General features: G+C 55.8%; 7 protein-coding genes across 7 annotated transcripts; 4 read left to right on the top strand and 3 right to left on the bottom strand.

Annotated features, from left to right (window-relative positions):
• Nucleotides 1-2,077: 2,077 nt before the first annotated feature.
• Nucleotides 2,078-3,958, top strand: G647_09336 (uncharacterized protein; the record flags this gene model as incomplete). The annotated part of the gene is made up of 2 exons (XM_008733639.1): nucleotides 2,078-2,232; nucleotides 2,287-3,958. The coding sequence occupies 2 exons, from the start codon at nucleotides 2,078-2,080 to the stop codon at nucleotides 3,956-3,958; spliced, it is 1,827 nt and encodes a 608-aa protein (XP_008731861.1).
• Nucleotides 3,959-6,853: 2,895 nt separating this feature from the next.
• Nucleotides 6,854-7,539, top strand: G647_09337 (uncharacterized protein; the record flags this gene model as incomplete). The annotated part of the gene is made up of 2 exons (XM_008733640.1): nucleotides 6,854-6,868; nucleotides 6,949-7,539. 2 exons carry the CDS (start codon nucleotides 6,854-6,856, stop codon nucleotides 7,537-7,539), a joined length of 606 nt encoding a protein of 201 aa, XP_008731862.1.
• A 1,006-nt stretch (nucleotides 7,540-8,545) lies between these two features.
• G647_09338 (ribulose-phosphate 3-epimerase) lies at nucleotides 8,546-9,765 on the top strand (the record flags this gene model as incomplete). Its single annotated transcript, XM_008733641.1, has 4 exons — nucleotides 8,546-8,659; nucleotides 8,849-8,977; nucleotides 9,118-9,369; nucleotides 9,496-9,765. The coding sequence occupies 4 exons, from the start codon at nucleotides 8,546-8,548 to the stop codon at nucleotides 9,763-9,765; spliced, it is 765 nt and encodes a 254-aa protein (XP_008731863.1).
• Nucleotides 9,766-10,272: 507 nt separating this feature from the next.
• G647_09339 (uncharacterized protein) lies at nucleotides 10,273-11,538 on the bottom strand (the record flags this gene model as incomplete). Its single annotated transcript, XM_008733642.1, has 1 exon — nucleotides 10,273-11,538. The coding sequence occupies one exon, from the start codon at nucleotides 11,536-11,538 to the stop codon at nucleotides 10,273-10,275; it is 1,266 nt and encodes a 421-aa protein (XP_008731864.1).
• Nucleotides 11,539-12,387: 849 nt separating this feature from the next.
• On the bottom strand, nucleotides 12,388-13,167 carry G647_09340 (uncharacterized protein; the record flags this gene model as incomplete). Its single annotated transcript, XM_008733643.1, has 1 exon — nucleotides 12,388-13,167. The coding sequence occupies one exon, from the start codon at nucleotides 13,165-13,167 to the stop codon at nucleotides 12,388-12,390; it is 780 nt and encodes a 259-aa protein (XP_008731865.1).
• Nucleotides 13,168-13,169: 2 nt separating this feature from the next.
• On the bottom strand, nucleotides 13,170-13,505 carry G647_09341 (uncharacterized protein; the record flags this gene model as incomplete). The annotated part of the gene is made up of 1 exon (XM_008733644.1): nucleotides 13,170-13,505. The coding sequence occupies one exon, from the start codon at nucleotides 13,503-13,505 to the stop codon at nucleotides 13,170-13,172; it is 336 nt and encodes a 111-aa protein (XP_008731866.1).
• A 782-nt stretch (nucleotides 13,506-14,287) lies between these two features.
• On the top strand, nucleotides 14,288-16,900 carry G647_09342 (uncharacterized protein; the record flags this gene model as incomplete). Its single annotated transcript, XM_008733645.1, has 1 exon — nucleotides 14,288-16,900. One exon carries the CDS (start codon nucleotides 14,288-14,290, stop codon nucleotides 16,898-16,900), a length of 2,613 nt encoding a protein of 870 aa, XP_008731867.1.
• Nucleotides 16,901-17,371: the final 471 nt, after the last annotated feature.

The raw sequence follows: 17,371 nt of genomic DNA on the forward strand, positions 1-17,371 counted from the left end.
GGGCATAGGCTCCGCCTCGGAACGGGATCTGTGTTGCGTCGATGGGTTCTGTGTATGGAGGCCGGGTTGTTCCTCCTAGGCGCAAAGCTAGGGAACTTTATGGCTGCGCGATCTGACCGCTAGACTGCAGCTCTCCCAAAGCCTCGATGACGAACAAAGAACTCGTGCCTGTGATGCGTTTCACAGACTACGCGAGGTTTTCCGCAAGCGTCATTCCTGGACGCAAAAGCCAGCCATGGCAGACGGGAGGTCGCACAGAGTTGCTATTTGAAGGCAGTGGTTACAGGCTAAGAGCAGCCGTGTCTCTGTGATTAGCCCATGCTGCGCCATTACGTTCCCAGCGGCCGTCTAGGGTTGCCAACTCAGTGCCGTCAGCTTTTATCCATGAGAGGCAAGCGCACGCGGGACAAGCATACCGAGCAGGCTGTTTCCATGCATGTCAGGCTCTTAGGCGCAGGGATGATCGGCGATGAGGCGCGGGAGAAGCAGGTCAGAAGGGCGCTGTCGAAATCCTTCCAGATGAAAAGGGCTTCTAACTGGAGAATCGGCATCAGAGACCCAGAAGAACCTTGCGTATGATTTTCGTGCTAGCAAGCATCTGGCTAAGACGACGACTTAGAAGCTTCCAAGTTTCCATGACGATTCGGTGCATGAGGGGCTGCTGCATGACTCAATCGCATCAGATGCCAGTGTTCAGGCCCGCTTTTTTGTGGGCACGGGCTTGAGGACTGATTAGGATCTGACACTGGAGGCTTCCAGTCCACCAGGAACTGCCTCTGCCAATTCGATTGCAGGAGTGGAAAAGAAAATATCGGGAGGGGCGCGACTGCGAGGGGGGCGAAGGGCCAGCAGCGGGGCCTGAGTTTCTTTGTCCTGTGCCTCACGAGACTCAGGGGCTTTCAGAGCAGGGCTCCTCTGGGTTTCTACTGAGTAGCTCGTACCTCGTAAATGATGGCGACGACTCGCAGGCCTCGGTGCTGCCACAAGCGTGGTGGGCGCTTGGTCCAGTTGGGAAAGGGTCCGAGACCTGAAATGTGAAAGACGGGGGAAAGGCATGGGCGGCCAGAAATGAGTCTCCACCCCGCTAACCGTTTACCTACAGTTGCCTATTCACAGCTTAGCGCCCTCAGTTCCAGGCCCCGTTTTCTTCTAGAAGCCGGCGTGCCTTCTACCGACCAGCCACCCGCCAAGCGAGCCTGTGAAGTCTGTCGCCGCCGGGCGTCTGGCACCCTCTGTATGCACCAGTCCAGCTACCCAGTACTGTCCTCGGTACTTATCTACCGACCTGACAGCGCGAGGTGCAAGCGCCAGTGCCAGTACGAGTAGTCGCAGAGCAACAAAGATACAGGGAACATCACTTGCTGCTCGGCTGGTGGTCAACCTCGCTACTTGATACCCCGGTCAGTGTGCCTTCCCACCTGAGAGTGACAAGGCCCTGCGCAACTTGCAATCGGAGACTGGGAACCTGGAGTCGGTCACCATATCTATTTGCATACGCCGTACAGCCAGCTCTGTGGTCTGTCTCACCACGTTGTCAACCTTGACTCACTGTCGCTCACCCATCTCGAACTCCAGCTGCGCAAACGCGACATTTCAGCTCAATTCCCGCTGAGATTCGCCTCATCTCATAATCCACGAGCCATTTGTCGTCAGTCTGCCAAGCTACGGCACGCCCACCACTTTTCACGCGCCATTCTGCCTTCCTACAGGTCGATACTAGACGGGCGCCGGCTACCGCGCCCACCCTGCTCTGGGTCCCTGCTCTGGTCCCTCGTTCCCGCCTCTTGGGGTCGAGCACTCCATTGTTCGTGCACCCCGAAGCTTCGCGCTGTCTCAGCACAGTATTCACCTGCTCGCTGCTTAAACCCGCCGCTGCTGATTAACACCCCCCCGGGTCATCGATATTCCAATTTTCTGTCCTCTTCGACGGTGGCGCCCTCGTGAGCATTTTCTCTTGCTCTTGAGAATGAATGCGAGAATTTTCTCCTCTCAATAACAACATCCTCCCATAGCCCTTGCGCAGCTACTCGAACCTCCAACTCCGCATCCGCCTCCAACCTCACTGATGGCCTCCACCATGGACGGCTACGATCCTCTCGCGACGCCCTACTTTCCCAGCCCAATACCTTCATATGGAGGTGGGGGACTGCAAAACTTGGACTACATGAGTGTACCGTCGGTGATGGACCTGCAGGAACAGTACTCAAACTTCGACTCGGAGCCATATATGAGGTATATACTTCCCCAGCACACTTCTCCGCCAAGGTCATGTCTAACGCGTTGCAGCGGTGATGAGCTTGGGTTTGCGCCTTCGAACAGTCTCCAGCATCCAGCTATGCTGAAGCGCTACTCTTCGGGGTTCGAAGATCCCTTTGCCGAAAGCACAATGTCCCAGTTCGACCAAGGACCTGCCGACGGGCTTCCAGACAGTCCGTCGATCGATCGCGACAGTAAATATCTCAGTTTTTCTATGCCTCAATACAACTTCACCCTTCTCGATGACTCTTTCCGACGCTCATCGGTCAACATCACTGCCCAGTTACATGGGATGTTCTTCCTTGCCGAGTCTCAGTGGCCTGCTACAGCCGATACTCCTCCGCCTCCGCCAGAGCTGACATGCTACCGCCGGAATCTGTTCCAGATCACGGGCTCAGTGACGTTGCCCAGGAATCTCCGATATGTGTTCACCGACGACGGCTCTAGAATCCCCATCTACGAGTTAGAATTGGCGGTATCGGCGACCGAATCCGTCGAGGGAAATTCGGTCAAGATCATTTCTGTTCCGTGGAAGACTCCCGCCAGCGGAGAGGCGCCGAAACCAGAGGACAAGGTAGAACGAGAGCCTCCGACGATACCGTTGGATAAGATGTCGGGACAAGATCTGGACACTGACTTTACGACGTTCCCCATCCAATGGAAGAGACTCCAGTTCAGAATCGCGACTGCGAACAACGGACGGCGGAAGGAGTTGCAACAACATTTCACCCTTCACTTGAAGATCATGGCCTCATTGTCCACGGGCGGGAAGATCTCCATTGCGGAAGCTCACTCAGGAGCAGTCATTGTTAGAGGTCGAAGTCCACGAAATTTCGCCGCCCGCAAGGATTTGCCCTTGAGCAGCAGTTCCACAGCCAGAAAACACCTACCAGCAGCGTCACGAGCATCGAACAGCGCAACGTCTGTCCCTCAAGTTACTTCGGCACCAAAGATCAAGACCCCTTCAGAGGAAATCCCGCAGATGGTAGCTGGATATGACAGCGTGGATACGAAGCCTGGAGACGCTGATGGCGCCACCTGGGTCTCACAAGGCGTCCACGATCCTCTCGCCATACCATATTCGACTTCGATGAGTCGTCCCGCTGTCCCAGCGTTCCCTGATGGTACACCTGAAATAGGCACTCCTGGCACATTTCCATTCACGTTCCCGCAAGAGATGGCGCAAGGGAGCAGGCCGATGAGCTTGCACTTCGGGAGTGACGATGAAGGGGGAAGCCCTCATCCTCCACAGCAGAATTCAAGGCCCTCGTCACGACCACCCACCTCCAATCCTTCACCATCCCTTTTAAACAAAGGAGCTGTGGGGACGTACACGGGCAATACCAGCACATCGCCGGGCCATATCACGAACCAAGCTGGTCCACGGCCTCGGCTGCAATCTCACCAAGTATCAATGACGAGTGTACCCAGCTCCATGTCAGCCATGAATGGGACCGGTCCTCAAGCCCCGATGTCTCAGAGACCAGAACTGCTACCTACGAAATCAGGTGTACCATATGGCGCCGAAGGGGACAGTGTCGACCAGCTTTACGAGTACTTTCCGTTGGGACTAGATGATTGGCAACCGCCAGTCGATGCCGTGTTCCGTCCCCATGTCGTCCACCACAGTGGTCCCTTGCCACCCGACCCACGATCACCCGGAAGACATACGAGCAAAAGGTATTTCTCGGAAGTGGTGTAAATCGACGACTTTGACTTCACTTTCATCTTTTACTTGTTCAGGGCATCCTGTAGAATCAGGATTGACTGAACCATGACCTTACGCGATCTACATAGGATTGTATGATACCCATCTCCGACGAGGCATGAAAACTGGCATATATACACAAGGCAGGATGAAATTGGCACGAGCGGGGTTTACGAATCATGACTCTCTGGCTCTCAGCCCAGTAAAAAGAGGAGGTAGAGACGACTCCCTGTTCAGCGGACGAAACTCATGTTTCACCATTTATACGAATGGATATGTTCCTGAAATCTCCGTACCTGGTCCATTGCGTTGAATGAAATGAGTAGTCCGAAAAGATATTTGACACGGCTTTGGTCAAACAGGCTCGAATACCCGAGTGTTCGCTGGCCGGGGCCCGAATCACAGCATTCAGGGAGGACAACCTGACCGCCAGACGATGCAGGGACAACCTGGACAACCTTTCGTTCTACCTCGTAGCTCGTACCCACCCATAGCAACACGGCTGAACAGAAGTACTTGTCAGCCTAACAGGACCGGAAACCACTCTGCTAGCCTGTGAACTTGACTGACATATCACTATCCCGCATCGGCGAGGCCCGAGAATCTTGCCATTCACTCATCCAGCCATCGTCGTCATCCACTTCTAGTGTGGGAGGCTAATGCACTATGACGAGTGCCGTGATCGACAACTTCGTTCCTTAGTGAGGTTTCGGTGAAGTGTCAAGCTTCTGACGTCGGCTGGGAAAAAATGGCTAGGTGATGGCCTTTCCAATCAGTGACACCTACTGGGTACAAAAGTAGTTCGTAAGAGTGGGCCGGAAAAGCAATCGCGGAAAGATACGTGAATGAACTCGAACTCGTTACGATACGTGCTTTGTGCAAGTAGAAGCGGTCACCAGACTTACAGTACTCGGAGATTACTTGTAGTTACTTACATGAAGTCGTCGTTGAAAGGATGCTCGAGAAGGGTACGGGTTCGGTAGGAACTCTGATATATCATAAAGTGGACCGACAGAGTACACAGGCTCAGTTGGAATTCTTGAAATCGTCCAGTCCACACGAGTCACGTCTTGGTGACACCTGAGTCGGATTCGACCTACTGTAGGTCGGCAGGAATATGGACACGAAAAGGACTTCACTACGCGTAACAGTACCCCAGTACTCCGTACGAGTTTCTCAATCTGAGAACAAAGTGAGAGAGACTCCACCCCGGAGTTGGAGGGACAAAGGTGGAAAATATTCCGCCTGAGTGCGGCTAATCTCGGCTACTGTCGGAAACGCAGGACAATGTCGTGTCTACGAACATTGGAACTTGAGAACGTCTCCGGGGGAAGTCTTATCAGAGCCGAGGATCACTTGTGACAGTTCACCGTACAGTACGCATCCTAACTTGGGACGAGCTGATCAAGGTGTGGGAGTCATACACAGTAGGCAACAGGCTGGGCTCGATTGGCCGGACTGAATTACTTCGTAGAGCACAACGCTGAATATCAAGGACGAAACACGTAGGAAACTACCACATGTCAGAAGAGCTAGAAATAGTCCCTTGGTAATCCTTTGAGGTAGGACGTGAACGTTCCTAATACGAGTAGACACCAGGAGGGTAAAAGGGTAACGAACGATATACAAGTCAGGCAAGGTTCACTTGTGGCTTTGTCTACACTGGCTCACCGGTTACCAGTCGAGGGTCGTGGAAGTTCAGCGGCAAAGCGCGAATAGGGATCGTTACCGTGTCGGTGCCCGGCCATGTGAACCTCTGATTGGCGGGCGATTTGTTAATACTTCACGTCAAGCAATAATCCGCCTTATCAGACAATTTTCTGTGACTCAATCCTCGTAACGTTTACTGAGTACAACTCTGGCTGCCGTTCCACCGTCATTGCTCGCTTTGGTTCATCGCCCCGTTCCCAGCGACTCGTCGAGATTCATGCATATGCAGATGCATGCACGCCCGCCAATGCAGCTCGCTTCCACATGTAGTGCAATTCAAGGCCACCAACTGTCTCCAGCCCCCCCCCCGGACACAACGTTCACGAGCCTTGCAACTGCCTTCATGGACCCTCAAGTTGCGCCCTGTGAATATCTGCAGGGTGGAAGTGGTCACGGGGTGCCGTTGCTCAGCATTTCGAATCATCATCCCGTGGTCTATCGCTGCATCAGGCTTGATTGTATTCGTCCATCCTGTCCACGACCAGGGTCGACTGGATGATGATGCTGGGTCGACGCCCGACTCAGCCTTCATGCAGCTATCCCACTCAGTCGCAGGACTGACCACGAGGACCTTGCCGGGGAACCACGACACTGCCGGTTAAGACGTGCGATGCACGCCGGGACTTGCTAGACGACGTGCTGGTGCAGGGACCCCACGTTGAAATTGGTTGTTCTGTGCATCGACGAGTCCAGGCCGAGTATCCTTTGGTCCGTTTCTCTATTTGCAATCTGCTCGCGGGTTCGCTTCTCGTGCGTGAGGGTCCGTCATTGCGAGGCAAGGCCCCCCTGGACACTTCTCACCTGACTCTTCTCCAGCCTTGGACTGCTCCATCAAGTTCCTGTCATATACCCGTTCATCCAACCTCAAACTGGTCTCCTTTCATACTTCTTCCTCAGCTCATCTTCACTGAGCTTGGCTTACTCACTTGGATACGAAAAAGCACACTGACTTGGCGGCTATCTGAACATCATTGACACTACTGCCTGCACTACAAAAGCACCAAAAGCTTCTATTTCCTGCATGTCGCCACGCAGACTGCAGTGGTCGACCTCGTATTTTTGCCACAATGGCTCACCAACCATTCTCGCGTCCCACGCTAAATGAGCACACCCCTGATTCCCTCTCACGTCGGTCCTCGAGCCCTGTTTACGTCGTGAAAAGAAACAACCACACCAACAATGATATCCCTTCCGGTACTTGCTGCTCTGGTGGGGGACACCATGGATGTGGATGTGGATGCAAGAGTTGCATGTGCCGGCTAACGCACTTCCAGGATGAATCGAGCCGTGAAGTATACCCAGGGGAGGGAGGACGTCTAGGTATGCCTGGCCCAGACGTTGTGCTTCCTGACCGAACTTCAAGGTTTGATTCGTCCTGGTCGTCTCCCCGCACCGACATTTCTCGCTTTTCGAGCAACGGAAGCGTGGACAACAGCATCGGAGCGAGCGGCCACTTCGGCGGCCATCCGGCGGCCAGCATCTATATCAATGGAATGGGACATCAGTTTGGACCTTCGGAGGAGGAAGATGACGACAATCCCCGGTGGGCTGATTTCATCAGCTCCGGAAACAGCCTCGACCATATGTCTTTCGACCAGGACTCCTCGGGCATGGTCATTCCCGGGCTGCTTGACGACTCCACGCTTGCGGCTCGTGGCTCGGGCATCGGCATTGGAATCGACGAACGATCTATCTTGAGCAGCGAGTACGAGAGCTCATTCCCCCAACCGAGCGCCAATTCGAGTCAAGTCCTCACCGGCGTTGGTACCGTGTTTGCGAATCACTTCCTTGTCCGACCACTTCGGCTCACACCAGAGTGTCGACACAGTGTCGACCGTCCAATCTGCGCACGATACATGCACTAGATCACCACAGCAGCATTGTGGCTGACTGCGCAACCTTATAACGAATTCCCTTGCGATACACAGCCATTATTTGGCACCGTCAAGTTTCGCTGTTCGGGTTTCAGTTTTCAGTTTTCAGTTTTCAGTCTTCGGTCTCGAGTCTCCTGTTAGATTACAGTCGCTTCAAGCTTGGGACATTGGTTGAGGTTGGGCGGATCCGTTTTCTCTACTTCTGGTCTCACCCAGAAGGACCTCCTGCTCAGCATACTGTACAAGACAGAGACATACATGTACAATATCTGAAGAAGGATCACCGGACCACACAGTCCAACACTGGGTCTGGGCAGCGTTCTCCTGGTCGATTTGAGGAGTTAATGTAGGTATAACGGAATTCCATTACCATGATACAATCGCGACTGAAGTACGGAGTACTCCAACTGGAAAAGCCTCTCGCAAGCTGAGCGTGTGCTTTGTGTGTAATGAATGAGTGGAGGATCAAAGCAAATTGCCTTTTCGAGAACTACACGGTACAGTACAAGAGCTGCCCGGCCCTGCCCTGCCCTGCCCTGCCCTGCCCTGCCCTGCGTGCCCCTCTTCAGCGCCCACTCCCCGATCTTAGGCGAGGCTACGAGTAATTACCCCTCGGTGGGTGGGTGGGGTGAAGCTCTCCGGGCGCACCGGGACACCAGCCTAGAGAGCCCGGCGAACCAATGACGCAGCTACTTGACAGGACTGTGAGAACAACGACAGGTACGAGTTACGCACGAGTTACTCCGTAGCGAAAACAGTTGATGTCCCAATAATTTCCATCCCGTCCGTCTACACGTACACAGTACTCGTAGGAACCGGCTCAGGTCGATTCGCAGATCCGTATCGAGCAGATGACTGCTCAGTGCGACTCTCTCCTTCAGCCGTTGTGAACCTACTTGTCCTTTGTCTGTAGGCACTCAGCAGCTCGTGCCGTCTGCACCACCACCACCACCACCACCGGTCACCTTCCCCTGCACCCTCGATCAGACCCCCCACGATGGGTCCCCCAGCGATCATAGCGCCCTCGATCCTCAGCGCGGACTTTGCCCAACTCGGCCACGAGTGCGCAAAGACAATGGGCCAGGGCTGCGACTGGCTTCACGTCGATATTGTAGGTCTTTCCCGACCTGTGGGTTGAGCGAGCGGAGAGGAGAGGAAGTGCAGTTCAGCGGAAGAGAGCGCCGAGCATGAGCAACAGCACGACCGAGCACGGGCACATTCCAAACAGCATACACTCCATCGTGTTTACCTTTGGTTTTAGTACGCAATCGCTAACTTCTACGGTGCCCCCGACGCACAGATGGACGGCCATTTCGTCCCCAACATCACGTTCGGTCCACCTGTGGTGTCGAAGATTCGGTCGCACGTGGAGAGACCGAAGAACCCAGGCGGGAGAGGCACGTTTGACTGCCATATGATGATCGCGGAGGTGAGTTGGATAATGCCACCGTACACAAAATGTCCCAGTCCAGTCAAGCCGAGCAGGGGTTGCCCAGCCAGACCCTCCCATTCAAGCCAGGATACAACCCACTCCTCTGACACGCTCACGCTCATGCTCATGTTCAACAGCCACACAGATGGGCGTCCACGTTCCGCGACGCAGGGTGTGACTTGTACTGTTTCCACTACGAAGCCGCTGTTTCGTCCGTGGCGGCGACGAAACCCGAAGATAAAGAGACCACGACGCCGACGTCGCCTAAAAAATTGATAAAATACATCCACGAGTTGGGCATGCAAGCGGGCATTGCGATCAAGCCCGAGACCAGCGTCGACGTGCTGTGGGATATCCTGGAGAATGAGAACAAAGAGGAGCGGCCGGACGTGTGTACACCCTTTTGGCTATTGCGTGGCTTTTCCGTGAGGTCGCGATACTCCTGTCGCATCCATGCGACGAAGGTATCGAATTAGTGTCCGTTGCAAACGTGCTGACTCGTTCTGCAAACCCAGATGGTCCTCGTCATGACGGTACATCCCGGCTTTGGGGGCCAGAAATTCATGGCCTCGGAACTGCCCAAGGTAAAGGCCGTGCGCGAACGCTATCCGGACTTGAACATCGAGGTGGACGGGGGACTGTCGGAGAAGACGATCGATCAGGCGGCGGATGCAGGCGCCAATGTGATTGTCGCCGGGTCTGCGGTCTTTGGAGCACAGGACCCGGGCGAGGTGATTCGCGTGTTGAGGGAGGCTGTCGAACATAGACGGGGTGGCAAGTTATGATGAGGGATACATTGACAATGAGGTACGAGGCATGAGATAAGAACATCGAGCGGAAATTCCAAGGTATGAGGTATGAGATAAAAATGATAGAGCGGAATCCCAACGATTGCAGATGGGCGCAGATGGGCAGCAAGCGTGAATGACAGGGCAGTCGTTGAGCCATGGATATCTGTGTATGGCTCGAGTCTTCCAGAACTGGTCGTAGGACCACCTCCTACATTGATGGAACGTACATACCGTATACGGGTAGACTGATATGTCGACCTGTGGAATCTGGTCCTTCCACATCTCCTCGAATGCAGAGGGTCGTATGAGGACAGAGTTGCGGCGGAGATGGTTTATGGCCCAGTATAAACTACGCCAAAAGCATCAAGACTCTTTCCTCTTACTTGAACTGTTAAGTGGCTGTAACTAACCACGCCGACGACCTTATTCAGTAGGTAGGTAGGTAGGTAGGTAGGTAGGAACCTGAGGAACCTACTGTGCTCCATACCTAGGTATGTAAATCTAATACCCACTCTTCCCCTTGACGACGTTATACGCCCCGCCCCCCTTGCCAAACATGTCCCTCAGATCGGCGACCAGATCGTCAGGTCTCTCCCACGCGAAGAAGTGACCGCCCTTGTCATGACCCCGCTCGAACACGACGTCGCCCTGGGTCCGCGTCCACGTCGCCGGCAGGACGCGGACCTCGCGCGGCGCGTGCGTCAACCCCAACTTGACCCCTCCGCCGATGTACTCGCGCGTGCGGTCGCGGGTGACGCGCCGGGCGGGGTCATCCCACTGGTGCGTGGCCTCGTAGTAGATGCGCAGCGAGGCCGCGGGTCCCGCCGTGCTGAACCAGTAGATGCTCACCCACGTGCAGACCTCGTCGGCCGACCACGCGTACGAGTCGCTCCAGTCGTGCATCTTCTCGTACACCCACGCGAGCAGACCGAGGGGGCTGTCGTGCAGGGCGTAGCCCAGCGTCTGTGGCCGCGTGGCCTGCTGCGCGCGATAGCCCGACGATTCGTGCAGGAACCACGCCGTGCGCTGTAGTCCGGCCTTTTCCGCGGGCGTGTACGGCGTCACGGCGTGCTGGATGGCCAGCGCCGGGTGTCGGAGCAGAGCGGGCGGCTCGCCTTGGTCAAAGTTCACGTGCGTGGCCTTGCAGTGCGACGGGTAGTGCAGGGACATGGCCCGCGTGATGTAGTACCCCCAGTCGCCGCCTTGGGTGGCGTACTCGGTGTACCCGAGCTGGAGCATCAGCTTGTGGCACGTCTCGGCGTATTGCGCGATCGCGAAGCCCTTGCGCGTCGGGCCCTCGCTGAAGCCGAAGTTCGGGAGGCTGGGGGCCACGACGTGGAATGCTGGGGGAGAGGATGAGCTTGAGCTGGTCGGGCTGGCGCTCCTCTCGCTGGACGCAAGAGCCAGATCGTCCAGCATCTTGGTCACTTCGATGAATGACCCGGGCCAGCCGTGCACGAAGAGTAAAGGCACGGCATTCTCGACGTGGGACCGCCGGTGCACGAAGTGGATCTTGAGCGGCTCGAAGCCCTGCACCGTGATGGTCGTACGGAAGTTGGGCAGGCTGTTGAGTTTCTGCTCGGCGGCGCGCCAGTCGAAGCTGTCTTTCCAGTACCGTGTCAGGCGTTGCACGTCGGCGAGCGGCGTGCCGTAGTCCCAGCCCGAGGAGTCGAGTTCGGTGGGGAAGCGCGCGAGAGAGAGACGGGTCTTGAGGTCGGCGAGTTCAGAGTCGGCGATGGAAATCGTGAAGGGTTCGATGTCGGCCATGGCGGTGGCGAGAAGCTGTACGTCGGCGAGGGTCGAGCAGAAAATAGAAGCACACGTAGACTTTAATGAAATGAAAGTGATGGATGGGTTTGGGGGAGCTTAGATCTTCGAGTCTTGAGTCTGAGACTCGGAGCTCAGTTTTCAGGGTGTAGTGTTTACTGTGGTATATATGATGGTAATGGGATATTATAGCAAGTCATTGATCATGGATGTAGAGATTCGAGATGCGTTTGTCAGCTTCGAGTACAGCGCCCTCGACTAAACTTACTTCTTGACTCGGTACTGAAGAGAATGAACCCAATGGCGTCGTGTCGGGCCTGACTTTGTCGTTGGAAAGAGAAAGAGGAGTATCAGAAAGGCGCGAGACGAGAGATCTCGTTCGGCAATCATGTTCGGGTGGATGGAGGTTCAGGTTGGCGGTACGCGGGAGACGCTGAAAGTCATGCAGCACAGCATCTTGAGTAATCAGACAGCTAATCACAAGGAGGACAAGGATTGAGTCTAACTGGTAGGTACAGCAGGTAACGACTGGTAATACTGTGTGGGCGAGAAGTAGGCTGCCTGCCCGGAGCAGGGCCTCCCTCCGCGAATACGCCCCAAGCAATCATGACTGAGGTCTCGATTACCACACGGGATGCGAGACTGGACTCTCCTACAACCACAGACTGATCGTGCATGCAGGCGGCAAAGGCCTTTTCCTAGCCATATTGATATCGAACTATCTCCGTCACAAGCGAGAGCATACAATACACTTTTTCTGACAAATGTGGAAAAGCTCACACCCGCGCCGTCATACCCTCGAGCTGTAGAAGGAACTTAAATCACAGGAGAACCACAGCGTCCTCGCCTTTACCAGCTGAGTCCCAGTGGGTTGGCAGCACGCGTAGGGTTTGGTCCAGGCAGCTTCGCCTTGTTCGTCGTCGTCGCCGCCGCTGAAGGCTTGGGGGCAGCCGACGATGTGTTTGGCTTGGCCGGAGTTGGTTTCTTCGCTGCTGCAGCTGCGCCAGGCGCTTTCGCACTGCCGTTGACTTTACTGGCACCCTCGGCTGGCTTCTTCCTCATCGCGCCAGGGTTGGGTGTCACTGTTTTGGCGGATGTTTGCACGGGCTTGAGAGGCGCAGTAGGGGGTTTCTTGACAGGAGGGCCACCAGACGCGGACGCAGACGCAGCCTTCTTCACCGCACCCGCTGGTTTCGCTCCGGGGGGAGCAGGCAGTGCTTTCCTAGGCGTGCCGCCGTCGATCTTCTTCTGCGGTGCGGCCGTCTTGCTTGTCGTCGTCAAGGTCTTGGAGGCGGCTGACGTGGGCGTCGTCGGCGGTGCTCGATATACACCCCCGCCTGTCACCTGTCGTTTGCCGCCTGTCTTGCCTGCACTCAACCCTAATGGATTGCTCGCCGTGGCTGCCCTCAACCCGTCTGCTGATGTCCAGTCCATGATTCCATTTCCATAGTCCTTCACTCCGTCGCCATATCGACGGATTGACCCGTTGATGGTCTCTCCTACTCCATTGATGCTATTCCCCAGTGCATTCACTGCTCCCCCTGCAAATGACCCGGCACTGGCCACCGTACTGGACACGGTGGGAGCAAGGGCATCTGAGACCTTGCCCAGAACCCACTGTGTTGCCATCTTTACGCCGAAGAGACAGACTTCCTGGGACCGAGCTTGGGAGGCTTTCGCTTGCCCTCGCCTTCTGCCTGAGAAGCAGTATCGCTCGCGGTGTCGGTGGCTTTCTCGGCACTAGTTGGTGCCTGTTGGGGCTTCTGGGGCTGACGAAGGGTAGTCAACTTCTGTCGTGGCGGGGGTCTCGGTTGACCGCTGTGATCTTCGGGCACGGGCTTCGGGGGCAGTTTGGGAGCAGATCGGACTTTCCACTCGGGTTTGGCCTTGGGAGCGGTCTGTCCTCGAGTGGCGGTGATGTTGATGAAGTCCTTGTCAAAAAAGATATCAAACGATACGTTAGGCATTGGGACAGACGCTGTACCTGATCGAGGGCACAGACCGGACTTGGGGTGCTGTCTGTTTTTAATACCGGAGAGTAGAGGATACTGATGTCAAGGAGGAAGGGGGCACTTTCTCTAGCTTTGTACGAGTAGAGCTCTCCCTCTTGATCGACGCCAGGGAAGGGTACGAGTACCAGGAATGATATGGCCGGTCGAGGACTCGATCTGGGCACGTCATCTGGAGTCCCTGTGCGTCTCACACCAGCACCGCCACAGGGTAGAAATCCTGTTTATTGCAGCTTGTCGACCGCCATACCCCTGTCTGATGCACGCATCTGGACCTCTCTGACCGGGGGGTGTGCTGCAAGTGCCCCTCATCGACTGCTAGGAATCGCCCAATATGCGTGATCGGGCAAGAATAACTGGAGCGGGCATTCTCTCCATTCGCCCATCCTCAGTCTGGTTTCCCATGCCTGGCACGAGCCCTGACGAGGGCGATCGGAAAGCGAGCCAGGCGAGCGCCACAAATCGATTGCAGCAGCTTGCACGGCTTCATTCTGCCGAAGGAGTGGAAGAGGACTGCAGCATGAGGCGAGGCCCCTTTGAGCCACCTGCTTGGGCTGATCGCCGTTAGGATATGGACCCCTGGAGTGTGTGTACGTCAGAGTGGCGCTCCCCAGCCTTCCACCTCGTTTGAAATGATGCTATTCTGTTGATGTGTGGCTGCTGGAGAAGCACACGACAATTACTCGTATGGCGACAGAGATGCAAACGTCGCCATAGCAGCACCGCGAAGAACGACAATCATGGCCGCCTCCAAGACACCCGCCCTCGAGCCGGCGGCAGGCTTCTCGCTGGAGTCCAGGCCCAAGCGGCCGGATCGTGTGCCTCTCGCAAAAGGAGAATACTCGGTCGCGTCCCGAGCTCTGGGACTCGCAACATACTTTCTCTCGGGCGCGCTGGCTATCAACATCTCTCAATTCCTGGGGTCGCCCCTGAAATCCATCAACGAAGACTGGTACAACGCATGGATCGCCTTCACCAAGCAGTCCTTCGGGCTGCTGACCATGACCTTGACCCAGACGTTCGCGCCGACCAAGGTGGTCGTGTCTGGCGACGAGTCCGTCCGAGGTCAACTCCTGAAATCGGCGGACGGGAATCTGATTCTGGATTTTCCAGAGCGACTCGTCCTCATCGCGAACCATCAGATCTACACCGACTGGCTTTATCTTTGGTGGATTGCATATTGCAACGGCATGCATGGCCGGCTGTACATTATCCTGAAGGAGTCACTGCGCAAGATCCCCATCCTGGGCTGGGGCATGCAGCTTAACCAGTTCATCTTCCTCAAGCGCAACTGGGAAGAAGACAAGCCCAACATGGCTAGGTCTCTGCAGAAACTCAACAAGCCGACCGACCCGATGTGGCTGCTTCTCTTTCCTGAAGGCACGAATCTAGCACCCAGCACGCGTGAGAAAAGCGCGGCGTGGGCGAAGAAGAACAACATCTCCGATTGCAGGCATACCTTGCTCCCCCGAAGCACGGGCCTGCACTTCTGCCTCGACGAACTGAAGGGCTCGGTCGAATACGTCTACGATGTGACAGTCGTCTACGCGGGCGTTCCTCGAGGCCAGTATGCTCAGGACATCTTCACCCTAAAGGCAGGGTACATGGAAGGTCGGCCCCCCAAATCTGTCCACATGCACTTCCGCCGGTTTGCGGTCAAGGATATCCCGTTACATGACGACCGCGCGTTCGAACTGTGGCTACGGGCCCGCTGGCGCGAAAAGGACGTGATGATCGAGGAGTACTATCAGACGGGCAAGCTTCCTGCCGACTACGGCGGCACCAGGTACAAGTCTGGCAAGGTCCTCCGCGGATGCGGACATATGGAGGTACCGATTCGCGCGAGCCACTGGTACGAGTTCCTCCAGATTTTTGCCCCCATGGGCATCCTCGCCATGATCCTGTACATTTTCTACGGCGACCTGCCGCAGCGATTCTGGAAGAGTATCAACCAACAGGCGCTACAGGCGGGAACACAAGACCTCCGCAAAGCCGGAGCGCAGGCCGGGAAAGGGGTCAAATCTGCTGGCTCGTCGCTAGGAGGACTGACGTTGGATGATTTCTTCCAGCCGGGCAAGCAGGAGGAGACGTTCAAGGCCGGGGCCATGGCTGTGCAGAGGCTCATCACGTCGCCGCAGGCCCAGACCTTGCTCAACCGCGCGGACTTTATGCAAGCCTTCTTGTCGGATCCGCAGAAAATGGTAACAGACACCATTACGGACAAGCAGCAGAGCTTCATGCAGCAGCTAGCTCAAGAGGAAGCAAAGCGGCAACACTCTAATGTCACTCCTCCGGCGGGGACCGGGTTCGTGAGACCCATCCCAAGCAGGTCATCATCCGCAGCAACAGCACCAGGAACAGTAAAGGGACCTCCGTCTGCCAAAAGAGGCGATTTCTATAATCAACTCAATTCCGAGGAGAGAAGCAGAGCTGGATCGGTCACGTCACATCCAGCAAAGAAGGGAACATTCTACGACAGCTTGAAAGCCGAGGAACAAAGCCGTCGCGGCTCCGTCGTCTCCGTCCCGGTCTCGACAAACAGCGTGAACCAATCAAACCGAAGAGGTAACGGTACATTCTGGCAGGAGCTGAAAGACGCCGAGGTCAAGAGAATCGCTTCCGCCCCGGCGGCGAAGACGCCCCTGACGAGCAAGAATCTCGCATCGAAAGGAACCTTCTGGGACGAGGTCAAGAAGGAGGAGAACACCAGGAAGGGCACCGTCGTGACGCTGTCAAGCAATGCAACCACAGCTGTAGCATCGCAGAGTTCCATGTCCTCCTCTACCTCCTCCCAGCGGGCGCCTCCCAAGTTGCCGTCCAAGAAAGCGGGCTCCAGTGCTGTGAAGCAAAATGGGCCAAACGTGGCCAAGGGGCAGAAAGCGGTGCCCAAACCATCGACTGCCGCCCAAAATGCGGTCCAGAAGCCAAAGATATCGGCGCCAGCATCAGGAGCGTCAACGAAAAAGCCGGAACCTGTGGCTCCCTCGACTGCGGCCGTGAAGAAGGGCGCGTCATCACCTGGTGCTAAGCAAAGTGCTGCGAAGCCAGCACCAGCATCGGCCACGAAGCCTCTGCCCAAGTCGACAGCAAACACTGGCACGCCAAAGCCACTTGCGCCGATCAAGAAGCAGCCAGCGACAGCAACAGCAACAGCGCCGCCAGCTTCGAAGGCCACGGCCCAGAAGAAGCCTGCAACCACGCCGGCCACAAAAGTGAAAACGCAACAAGCACAGAAAGCAACGCCACCAAGGGTACCCTCGACGTCCACCAAGAGTACCGGCCCGGCAGTGAAGAAGCCACCATCATCCAACGCTGCTGGGCCGCCCAAGTTGAAGCCGACGGCGAAGAGCTGAGTTGCTCCTAGCGTTCATGGTCGCTGTTCATGATATTGACGTTTTCACTTTTTCTTCAGTGCACTCACTCTATGTAGATGCCAGTGAGCGCGTCTGCTGGTTTGACTTGTCTTGTCTGATGGATTGATTTACGGAATAGGCCATGGGGTAAGCGGCGTCGAGCGAGTGTGTTCATGTACTGTAGGATGAGGACGAGGATGAGGATGATACCTTATGATTCCCTGGACCTGGTGGTTTGTAGCCTACGCGAGTAGCCTGGGCCTGTTGAGGTACTTCGTACTCATGCTTGACTCGGGTCAGCCAATATGACTTTTGATGCGTCATGTGATAAACGTGCTGAACTATGGATGTTCAGCTTGCTTGGTGCTTGTTGCTTGATGCTCGATGCTCGATGCTCGATGCTCGATGCTCGATGCTCGATGCTCGATGCTCGATGCTCGATGCTCGATGCTCGATGCTCGATGCTCGATG

Source organism: Cladophialophora carrionii, assembly GCF_000365165.1.
Source record: "Cladophialophora carrionii CBS 160.54 unplaced genomic scaffold supercont1.9, whole genome shotgun sequence".
NCBI lineage: Eukaryota > Fungi > Ascomycota > Eurotiomycetes > Chaetothyriales > Herpotrichiellaceae > Cladophialophora > Cladophialophora carrionii.